Source organism: Camelus ferus, chromosome 15, assembly GCF_009834535.1.
Source record: "Camelus ferus isolate YT-003-E chromosome 15, BCGSAC_Cfer_1.0, whole genome shotgun sequence".
Classification (NCBI taxonomy): domain Eukaryota; kingdom Metazoa; phylum Chordata; class Mammalia; order Artiodactyla; family Camelidae; genus Camelus; species Camelus ferus.
This window is the reverse complement of record NC_045710.1, coordinates 17,426,000-17,438,348: the sequence shown is the minus strand read 5'-3', so window position 1 is coordinate 17,438,348 and position 12,349 is coordinate 17,426,000. Positions and strand designations below refer to the sequence as shown.

Sequence of the window (12,349 nt, the reverse complement as noted above, 5' to 3'; positions counted from 1 at the left end):
GCCTTCACTGAGAGCTTCCATTCTGGTTAATCAGTAAAAGGGAAATGTCACCTAGTCATCCATTTTCTATTTTGTGTTGAGTGGCTTCCATATTCTTAAAAGAGGTAACAAGGGTCAGAAATATCAGTGGATATGCAAATCAAAACCATCATGATTTCTCCAAAGAAGACATACAGATGGCCAAAAAGCACATGAAAGTATGAGCAATATATTAATCATTGAGGAAATGCAAATTGAATTTACAAAGGGTACCATTTCATACTGACTAGGATGACTGATCAGAAACATGGACAATAACAAGCAATGTGGCAAGCATGTGGGAAAAATGGACCTCTCATATCTTGCTGGTGTGAATGAAAAATGATACAGCCACATAGAGAAACAGTTCGGCAGTTCCTCAAAAGACAGTTACTATATATGACCTAGCAATTCCACTGTTAGATGTATACCCAAGAAAAATGAAATCATGTCTCCATGCAGAAACTTGTTCACAAATGCATTATTCAAAATAGCCCCCAAAATGGGAACAACCCAGATGTCAGTTATTGAATGGATAAACAAGGTATGATATATCGTATGATGGAGTATTATTCATCCATAAGAAGAAATGAAGTACCGATACTACAGCATGGATAAACCTTGAAAATATTTGCTAAGGGAAAGAAATCATGCATAAAAGATCACATATTGCATGATTCCGTTTATATGAACTGTCCAGAATAGGCAAATCCATAGATGCAGGAAAGTAGATTAGCAATTGTCAGGGGGTGGGGATGGGGGAATGGAGAGTGACTGTGGGTTTCTTTTTGGGATGATGAAAGTGCACTGGAATTAGATACTGATGATGGGCTCACAACCTCATAAATATAAGTTTAAACCACTGAATTGTATACTTTAAAAGGGTAGATTTTATGACATGTAAATTATATCTCAATTTTAAAACAAACAAAAAAACCACAGGTAGGTACTTCACGCCCACTGGAATGGTTAAAATCAAAAAGACGATGACAAATATTGGCAAAGATATGGAGAAATTGGAAACACTCATTCTTTGTTGGTCAGATCATAAAATGGTTCAGCCACTCTGGAAAACAGTTTGACACTCTCAAAATGCTAAATACAGAATTATCATATAACTCAAGATTTCCTCTCAGGTATTTATCCAAGAGAGACGAAAACACATATCAACACAGAGATTTGTAAATGAGGGTTCAGAGCAGCTTCACTTGTAATAGCCAAAAGCTGGAAACAATGGAGTACTATTCAGCAGTAAAAAGAAAGGAACTCCTGTTTCATGGAGCAACATGAATGAACCTCAGAAACATCATGCTAAGTGGAAGCCAGAAACCAAGACTGCATGTTGCATGATTCCCTTTATGTGAAGTTTCTAGAAAAGGCAAAACTATGGACAGAAAGCAGATGAGTGGTTGCCTGTGGTTGGCAGTGGGAGCAGTAGTTGACTACAGACTGGCATGAGGGAGATTTCTGTGGTGACGAAAAATGTTCTAAAACTGGACTGTGGTGGTTGGTTTGCTCAACTGCTTAAATTTACTAAGACTTGTTGAATTGTGCACTTAAAATGGGTGGATTTTATGGTATGTAAATTATACCTCAGAAATCTGTTTTTAAAAAATCAACAGCCCCTTTAGGACTCGATATATTTAAATCAGAAGAAAAAAACTTTTTTAAAAAATATTTTTATTGAAGTACAGTCAGTTTACAATGTTGTGTCAATTTCTGGTGTAAAACCTTTCTTCTTCCTCACTCTAGACTCATCCTCCCACTGACTTGAGCTTTAACTTTGATGCCAACAAACAACAAAGACAACTTATTGCAGAACTGGAAAACAAAAACAGGTAAGAATGCAGAGGTCAAGCCAGTTTCTGAAGCTTGAGCCTATCACGTGAGTATCTGATTCTCTCTCTTTTTTTTTTTTTTGCAGACTAGGTGGGTTTTGACCACAAAGGGAGATCCCACTTCAATGATGATAGGCCAGCCCAAGTCCAGTGCATGCCCTGGACACTAATTTGTATACCTCTGCATGCAGTCCACTCTGGGAGTGCAAAACCCTGCTCACGTGCCCTCCCATAGACTCTTTCTCCCTCCCCTAGTGTGTTCCCCTCTCAGGATTCCTTTCTCTACTCTACTCTCAGGAGCCTCTGCTCTATCTTGTCATCCTGTCCTGGCCCATGTTGCTGCATGCAGCTGTCTGTTCTCCCACTGAAAAGCCATTTACAGGTGGCAACCATCAGCACTTGGTGGGGATGGGCGGGGTGGGGTCAGGAGACGAAAGGAGACAGAGGAGGACTTGAGGAATGTCAGCACAGGACCTGCATTAGGGGGTTGCAGGGAGTTTTTTCCTAACCCCCAGGAGGAATGGAGTATTCTAGATGTCATTTTTCTTCTGTGAAGATTTTCAAGTTCTCGAGAAGAGGAATTGTATGACTTTCTACCACAAAGGATTGTTTATTGAGGAAATCCCAAGTGAAGTAGTTTCAAGAAGGTGTCCGTTTCACATCTTGGTCATTCAGAAGCAATCAGAACAAGATTGGCAGAGGCAGCACTACTGGAATAAAGACTTCTAACAGGAAAAAGAAGAGAGGGAGGGAGCTGTGAGGCACCACGTAGCCATCTCCTTTTCACCCGTCCTCTCTAGAGAGATCCTGCAGGAGATTCAGCGTCTCCGTCTGGAGCACGAGCAGGCGTCCCAGCCCACCCCGGAGAAGGCCCAGCAGAACCCCACGTTGCTGGCAGAGCTGCGACTGCTGAGGTATGTGGAGGCTCCTGCACCTGTCCCCCAGTTCTCATCTGCTGCGGGAGGAACTTACAGCTCAGGAAACCAAACTAGTGGGCTAGGATCTGTTTAGCAGTGTAACTAGTCATGTTAGAACAAACAGCTAAAGCATTCCACTCATTCTGTTACTGCGTCGGATGTTTGGGTTCCTTTATTAATCACTCTGAGGTCTCCTGCCTTCGTTCCAGAACTAGGCTAACACTGTTGCAGCCCCATGGACGAGCATAGCAGTGGTTAGGCTGTTGTGATTGCTTTAAGAAGACAGTGCGTTGCACTTAATCTTATCTTGCAAATGAGTCTAACTGTAGAGACTCTTGGCAGGAATTCTGCTCTGCCTGTGCTGTGAGTACAGTCTCCTGGCACAGCACAGTCAGAGTAGGAGTCCGTTGCAGGAAAAGCATGCATTCTACACATGTCCTCTGAGATGTGAAACCAAGTGGGAATCCCTTGCACTAGGGCTGTGGTACCTTCCCACTTCAACATAAATGTAAAGTGTCTCAAGGCTTGAGAGACTAAGAACAAAGGATCTGGATTGGGGTAGAAAGCAACTTCAGCTCCTGCCTGATGTTGTCTAGGAGGGAATGAGGAATCTTCAGGAAGACTATAACATGCACATGACCCGAGCAAAGTTGTCAGGGTCTTATTTCCTATCAATCTTAGAAAGACGTGTGTATCCTCTTCCATAAGTGAGGACATTATGGAAACTAAGTGAATGATTTGATTTTCACCAGACCTTGAGATTTCCAAACAGTGGGTTCTTTCTGTTTAGGTTGGAACATTTGACAGTCCACAGTTGATTTTAAATATGCTGTCATCTGGGATTCTGCACAGCTGAATGTCCTTTTTTTTATGATTTTTTTATTGGATTTTTTTTTGAGGGGGGAGGTAATTAGGTTTATTCATTTATTTATTTTTAGAGGAGGTAGTTGGGATTTGAACCCAAGACCTCGTGCATGGTAAGCATGCGCTCTACCACTTGAGCTATACCCTCCCCCCTGAATATTCTTTCTTAGTTCTTCCTTTGGCTCAGGTCATTTAGAATCCCAACCATGATTTCTTTTCTTAGAGAATAGAGATCATTGTTTTTCTTTAACTATCCTGATATTTAGATTTACATCATTAATAAAGAAATCATGAAGAATTTAAACTATCCAGATGAAAATCATTAGAGATACAGAAATGCCCATTCTCCTAAACGTTCATTTTAGTTTCTAACTTTAGTTGGGCAGAGATTTTGGTTGCTCTGGGTCCACTGTCACACAGTTGGGGTATCAGCACAGTTGGTGTCACACTAGGAAGGATGAGAAAGCAAAAGCTGCTGACTCAGGTAAAGTGGAACTCTAAGCTAGTGGCATAAGATACACTGTTTTCTTTCCTAGTGCTCAGGCACAAGTGACTGTTTTATATCTAGAAAAGCAAAAGGCTATCATACTTTAGTCTAACTATTGCTGGAACTGGGATGCTTGAAGTGCTTCCATATGCTGGAGGGATCTGAAAAAAATCCTAGATTTACATAGCCAAAGGGCTGAATCCAGCAGTGTCACATGAGGCAGTAAAAAGCAGGAATTTAATCTTAAGTCCAAGGAAGGTCTAAATCCTGAGAAATCAGAATGTATTTAATCTCAAAAGCAGCTTCTATATCACTGAAAAAAAAAAAGGGACCATTTAATGTGTGCTGGATCAATTAATTGGTCATGCATAAGGACAAAACAGATTGGCTCTCTTCCTCAGGCTATATGCAGAAAACACCACCAGATGGATTAAACATGGAGACAAAAATGTTAAAACTCCTAGAAGAAAACATAGAAGAATTTCTTTAGGATTTTGGAATAGAAAATAATTTCTCAGAATTACTAGCCATGAAAGAAATTGTTGAATTCACTTATATTAATAGTACAAACCTTTGTTTATCATAAGACATGTAAAGGGCAAGATTCATTTGTAGGTTCTGACATCCTTCTGGTTTTGATCAGTATATATGAAGCCTGGAACTGCCAATACCCAGCTAGTGTAATAAAGCAAAAAAGAGAGTTTCATCCTTAGGGCTAGTGGTTATGAATCCTGGCCACCAAGATTATCTTTTCTCCTTTATTATGATTTTTAATATGTTTGTTATAATAATGATGTAAGTGACAAATGAGTCAGATCTGAAGCATAATGATAAAATGAACACCCGGGAACCCACATCCTACTTGAGACCTCATATATTGCTTAAACCATGTCATCTGCATATCTGCCCCCCTTATCCCACTTCTTTGCTTCCACCCTCTCCCCAAAGCTAACCTCCATCCAGAATTTGGTTTATCATTCCCTTGCTTTTTAAACAATATTGTCAAATATATGTGTATGCCCACATAATAAAGTGTCTAGCTTTGCTTTTTGTTTTTTGAGCTTTATAAAAATGGTATTGTGTGCAGTCTTCTGGGACTTTTTCCCCCTTAATATTACTCTTTAGGGTCCTTCCATGTTGTTGCATGTAGCTGTAGTTCATTCATTTTTGGCCACATATTATAATTATTTGACCACTCACAGCACGGAGAAAGAGTACTACATTCAGTCTTGGAAGTTCAGAAAGGCTTTTTAGAAAATTAGAATGAGTCAACTTCTCCTTATTGAGTTTATACCTGTGCTGGAAATTTAGGGAGCATGAAGACCAGAAGACAATGATTCTACCTTAAAAATGTATAATCTAGTTTTAGAAACAAAATGTAAAATAATTTGATAATCAGTTAAGTAATATTTTGCAGTGTTAATAAATAGTATGGATATTAAAAGAAATTTGAGTAGGGAAAGATATATGTATATAAACACATACATAGGCCAGAAGCAGTTAAACCCATGGAGGTAGTAGAATTTGGGCTAGACCATGAAAAGGTAGGTATGGTTTGAATGGAATGTGGGACAGACCATTTCAGATTAGAAGTGGACCTGGGGTTTGGCAATATCCCCCAAATAAGTAAGACATTTCAGAGAGGGGAACAAGTCTTGATGCTAAGAAATTGTTTCAATCATCCAGTGAATTAATCTTTACAGTGCCAATGATAGGAGATTAAATTAGTTAGATAATTGAAACCAGATTCTGGAGAGCCTTAAGTGATACATCATTGGAAATCCTTGGAGGGCTTCAAATAATGGTTTTGTTAAGTTCACTAGATGTTAATTGAGTCCACAATGGATGCATGATATTCTCTTAATCGTTTAATAACTGCAAAGATGAGTAAGGCTCATCCCCTCACCTCAAGGATTTTGCATCATGGTAGGAATGACAGCAGTACAAGGTAAAATAAATTAAGTGCCAAAGATAAGCACCAATTTCTATAATTAAGCAGGGTCTGATACCTGCCGAAAGGAGTCAGGAGTAGCTTCCTGGAAAGAGTGACATTTGGGATGGACACTAAGGAGTGAATAACATTTTGAAGAGAGTCCAGGAGTAGCTTTGAGTCGTAAAACGATGGGGTCTACTTAGGGGAAAATGAACCATGGCCAGAGGTCCAGACATGGAACGGAATAGGAAGTGAGGAACTAAGGATTAGAATGTAGGGGGGTCTGGAGCGGCACTCTCTGATAGAAATGTCATGTGAGCCATATGTATACTAAAAATTTTCTAACAACCATGTTGAAAAACTAAAAGGAGATAGGTGTCATTAATATTAACACTATTTTTTATATAACCTGTCGTATCTAAAATATTATCATTTCAACATTTAATCATTAAAAACATTGAACAATTATCAAGCTATTTTACTTTCCTTTTATTCACACTAAGTTTTTAAGATCCAGTGTGTATGTTACACTCACAACGCATCTCAGTTCAGACATGTGCCCAGTAGTCATTTGTGGCTAGTGGCTACACAGTGGACAACAGAGTCTAGATTGTGCAGGGCGAGCCAGTGATGCTAGAAATTCTGCTATTGAGATTATTGCATGGGATGATGAAATGAACACAGCTTTCCTTTGAGCAGCATTGTAAAGTTCACAGAACACTTTCATGTCCATTATCTTACTTGATCCTCAAAATATTGCTGTTACTTATTATTAGTCCTATTTTAGAGAAGAAAAAGTTGATGCTCAGACAGGTGGAGTGACTTGTCCAAGGTTGCGTATTGAGTAAAATGGTGGGCCTCAATCTCTTGATTTATAGTCTCCTGCTTCTTTCTGACCATAAGAGATGAAATCGGGATTAATGAAGCTAGGATGCCATTGCTTGCTGTGAGGTAAGGAACACTTGGATCAAGCCCGAGAAGCGTAAATAGAAAGATGTGAATGTCCAAGAATCACCTGAACTGGGTGATTGGTTGAATATAGGAAATAAACAGGGAAGTATCAGAGGACTGAGTTTTCCAGCCATGACAACTATAAGAAAAAGTGGGAGAGACAGGGAAACTGAGAAAGAGAACCAGGTGGAAAGGAATGTCTTAAGTTTGGTTTTGGACAGATTGAATTAGAATTGATGACATGAAATCTGTCCTCAGAGAAAGTGAATTCTCTCAGACACAGAGTCATCCAGATGTCTGTCACACTTTTTGATCCTGATGTATGGTTCTGGAAGCACTGACTCCTGAACCCTGTTTCCTCTGAGCTGTTTTCATACATTTCTTCCACTATTAATTTAAATTGGGGCTAGTTTTATGTATAAATGAACTATTTGACTTTCTAAAGAATTTTTTAAGTCACTTTAGTAGTATTAACAGTACTTTTTCCAGGACCATCCATGTTGCTGCAAATGGCATTATGTTGTTGGTTTTTATGGCTGAGTAGTATTCCATTGTATAAATATACCACATCTTCTTATCCAGTCATCTGTTGATGGACATTTAGGCTGTCTCCATGCCTTGGCTATTGTAAATAGTGCTGCTATGTCATTCTAAGTGAAGTAAGCCAGAAAGAGAAAGAAAAAAGATCGCTCATATGTGGAATCTAAAAAAAACAAAAACAAAAACAACAAACAAAGCATAAATACAAAACAGAAACAGACTCATAGACGTAGAATACAAACTTGTGGTTGCCAAGGGGGCAGAGGGTGGGAAGAGATAGACGGGATTTCAGAATTGTAGAATAGATAAACAAGATTATACTGTATAGCACAGGGAAATATACACAAGATCTTATGGTAGCTCACAGAGAAAAAAATGTGACAATGAATATATATATGTTCATGTATAACTGAAAAATTGTGCTCTACACTGGAATTTGACACAACGTTGTAAAATGATTATATATCAATAAAAAAAGTAAAAAAAAAAAACAAAACTACTTTTTCTCTGTATGGCAGTGTATGCTTTCCAAAGCATTTTTACATACTAGTCTCACAAAGTAAACGAAAGTGAGCAAAAAAGACATTATCTCCCTTTTATGCACCCTGTATAGGAGCTTAAATGACTTGCTCAGCATCTCCTACACTGGTCCATAACAGAATCAGATGTGAAACCCATTTCCCTCGGCCTTCGACTGCTCTTCTTTGAGGATCCCTTTGTCTTCATTTCTTTCTTCTTTTGTAATGTTTGTTCAATAGGCACATTGCAAACAGCTTTTTAATGTTTTTAATTTACAGTATCTTTCTGTGGTCTAACTATTCTTCCATTTCTTCATTTCTTTCTTTTTTTTTTTTAATGGATACTGGGCATTGAACCCAGGACCTTGTGCATGCAAAGCATGCGCTCTGCCACCGAGCTATACCCCCACCCCCCGACCATCTCTTCGTTTCTAATGGGCTTCTCCTCTCTGATAGGCAGAGGAAAGATGAACTGGAGCAGAGGATGTCGGCGCTGCAGGAGAGCAGGCGGGAGCTGATGGTCCAGCTGGAAGGGCTGATGAAGCTGCTGAAGGTAAGAGCAGCGGCTACTCAGGTCTCATCCTCCCACCGCTCAGCTCCTCTTGTCCATCTTCACCCCTAGCTCAGTGTCTGCCTCCCCTGTGATGTCAGAACAGGATGAGGCTAAAGGGTTACATATTGTTGCCGAGACTCAACTTTCAGGTAAACCTCCATGAAGTTAGCCTAATATACTATAAAGTTCATCTAAATTAGTGTAAAGCCTGATTACAAAAAAAAAATTAGTAACTGGTACTAGAGTAATGTCCTTGAATAGTTGCTTTTATGAGAAAATAAGAATGTTTATAAATAGGATATGAGCTAAGTATAAATGAATATTTCTCAACTGTGTAAAGCTTCTTTTAAGGCAAGCTTTCAAATATTCTCCCTAAATACTTAAATACTGTGTCCTATTTTAATAAGTATTATAGAGGCATACCAACCTAATCTAACCAACTCTGATCAATAATTTTACTTTATTCAGAGGAATAAGATAGCATATAACTCTAGGCTTGGTATATTGGGGCTTGAATAAATCTGGAATAATTCAGGTCTCACTATTTTTATTGAAAAATATATTACAACCCTTATACCCTAGAGCAGAGAAAGGCATGTTTGGCATTTAAATGTCCTCACCTGGACAATTTGACTGGCACTGAACAGAAATATTTACCCAACTCGGAAGCAGGAATACCAGGACACATGTGTTCATGCTGTTCATCCCTAAGGTCTGTCTGTCCGTACTGTGAACTCACTGTGTTTCATGGTATGACACAGAGTTAGAAGCCAGAGTGGAAATCACACAGTGCGGACTAGCCCAAAAGCTGGGCTGAGGGAGTGGATTTAATCCTGTGATGAAGTAGAGTCATTAAAGATTTTGAAGGCAGTAGTTTAGGAAGATATGCACAAAGGTTAGGAAGAGGAGAAACTAAAGAATAGTAGGAGCAATGAGCTCATCCAGGCCCACAGTGACAAGGGTCTAGACGAGGAGGGGTAGGCCTGTCAGCTTGAAGACTTTCCTTCAACTCCTCCATTCTAAACCGGTCCGTTAATAATGAAGCCAGTGGGTATTAGCAACTTTGGGTAAATGGAGTGTTTGTGTTTTAAGCTGACTTTTGACTTGCTCAAAACAATCACTTCTTTTAGTCTTGAGCTGAGTTTTTTCTAGCTTTGGTCCTGGGTATTTGAGTTGTTTTGCATGGACCTGTTTCTGCATTAAGCCCGTTAGCAGGATTTCTCCTGAGAAATATTTTATGTCTAAATGAGTCTTGTTTAAAGAAAACCTTATGCCTAAAACCTGACCCAAATCCCTCTAATAGCTGTCAAGTATTCAGCTAAGCAACCCAATCACCCACTCGAGAGAACAGAAATATGCTTAAGTACATTTGGCCTGTGTAACATCTGGAGCCTTGTTCGGTTTTGAAAGCCCTGCCATTGTGGGGTTAAGTCCACTTGTAGGACAGAAGGTCATAGGGGATTCACCTCCTTTTCAGAAAGATGCTCTCAAATGTTACTTAAACAGAGATGGGAAGGTACCCCAGGGTGATTTTTGTAAAGGCAAAGGTTTATGCAAACTGAAGGGAAGTCAGAATGCATTTCCCCGAAGTATTACAGTAAGCTTTCCCGTCAGCTGGCTGCCCTCAATGTTCCTTGGAGTTCCTGGCTCAGCCCCGTGTGCATTACCATGACCTTGTCGTGTACCTCTGATACTCATATTCAAGGGCTAAGCCGAGTGAGCTGATGCCTGGAACTCTAATCCCCACCCTGAGTGTCTTTATATTTCCAGCTGTTGTCTTACAGTTACAATTTCAGTAAAATAAGCAAGACCCCTCTGCTCTATTTTGTAAGATCCCCAACCAAGTTGTTAAGTGCATTATCGTTCACCTACGCAACAGGCTGAGGTTATTCAGAAAGGGAAGACAATTTTGCAAACAAACCAGGAATGTTGTCTTTTTATCCATTGATTCAAATTCACAGTTGAAAATCACAGACCTTTAGTGTCCTACAAGGATTATAGCATAATCTTAATTTGTGTATTATATGCACTCTTCGAAGGTCATCATAGGAATCACTGACTTCTATTAAAATCTCAGAGTTGTTTTCCTACTATTAAAAGATACATTCCCCAGCCCATAATAAAAGTACCCTTTAGAATCCTAATTTTAATTTCAAAGGACTGTCCTGCTTTCATTGATGTTCAGTCTGCTAGCATTTAATTCTCTCATAAAACAGCTGTAAGCAGTTAGTCAAATGGACAGTTGAGCCACATGGTCTTGGGTACACATGAATTAAAATACACCACGCAGTAAATTTCCATTTCACAGGGAGTCCTTTCATTTTACTGCTTCATTGAAATACTGTGTAGTTTGTCTATTTATCTGAAAATCGATAATGTAGAGAACTGTACGTATGGAGTGTCACCATTGTTTATTAATTCATTCAACAAAAATCTTAAATCTTTTTTGGGGAACAAGGCAAGGTAAAAATTAACCATACGTTTATTTAACCAGAAAAGTATTGAGTTCCTGAGAGTCATGTTTAGGTACAATGGTGACTAAGACTTAATCCCTGTCACCAAGAAGTATCAGGGACCTTCTTATTGTTGGTTTTTTTCCCTAATGACATATTACCTGACACTCAGGTATCCATGTTTCAGAACGTATCTTTTCTTTACATTTTTTCCTTTGATTAATGAGTATTTGGATAATGTCTACCTCAAACTTCTTATTTAGTTAGAAATAGTTATGTGTTGGTGTTTTAGTATCTAAATCCTGTTCCCAATATTTTTCTGCCTCATTTTCTATTTGTCCATTATTGCTTTTGAGATGCATTTACCAGATGAATTCTGTAGTTTTGAATTTTAACCTCATTTGCAAATGAGATTTTGAACATAACATGTCTTTATATAGATGACGACAGTGGCTGTGGCATTTCTTTGGCCACCTAGCCAGATATTCCCCCTGTGAGTGGGGCTCACATGTTTTTAGGTGACTTGAGCAGTCCTAGGTTGGCCCTTCATAATTAAGGTATTATTACCCCCTTTAAATCAAGTGGGCTCCTATGCCTTGTCATCAGTCAATGTTTACTGACCCCAACTGACTAACTGATAATGCAAAGGTTCTAAGGCCTTTATATCTGACCTGTTTACTGTGTTGACAGAGCCTTCAAAGCTTTATCTGATTAACTTTTGTGAGTTTGGATTATACAACACCATCCTAAGTAACACTTTGCCAAAGTCCACCCTCTCCCAATCCCAGTGCACATGGGCGACCTCTACATCCTGAAGACACTGCCCTGTCCGCTCTCCCCATCCTAACCAGACACGTGTTTACTGCACATTATAACAATTTCATGTCCTCGGATAAACTGTGTACAGTAGAGTTCAAATGTTCAAACATGAAACATTGCTTTCTGAGTTTCCCTCTTCTGTTGAACCAAAGCAGTGTTGTCTCTAATGCCAAGCCTGGAGAAAACAGTGAAAGCAGGGAGATGTCTTAGAAACAGTTCTAAGAAATTACATCCTGCTCTTTTGATCGCAGATGCAATTCCAGCTGGTCAGGATTGCCCTGTCCCTCCCCCACCATCTCAATTTCCATTTCAACATTTAGCGCCAGCAATAAAAACACATTTTCAATTGTTTAATAACTCTTCTATGGCTATTTGCCTAGTGAATGGAAGAAAAGTGTTCTACCCCACAGGGAAGCCTGGCCAGGAAGGACGATCGCTTCCCACCTGTGAAACTCTCA

General features: G+C 39.3%; 1 protein-coding gene across 14 annotated transcripts in view; it reads left to right on the top strand.

The window, feature by feature from the left end:
* Positions 1–12,349, top strand: part of DTNB (dystrobrevin beta) — a 214,536-nt gene that overhangs the window by 169,774 nt on the left and 32,413 nt on the right. For all 14 annotated transcript variants that reach the window (XR_004326183.1, XR_004326184.1, XR_004326185.1 and 11 more), the window contains exons 13-15: positions 1,771–1,856; positions 2,657–2,770; positions 8,523–8,619. Coding sequence is in view for 11 of the 14 variants with exons in the window: in XM_032497159.1 (XP_032353050.1) it covers positions 1,771–1,856; positions 2,657–2,770; positions 8,523–8,619 (297 nt within the window). In the remaining 3 variants the exon portion in view is untranslated. The remainder of the gene's footprint in view (positions 1–1,770; positions 1,857–2,656; positions 2,771–8,522; positions 8,620–12,349) is intronic.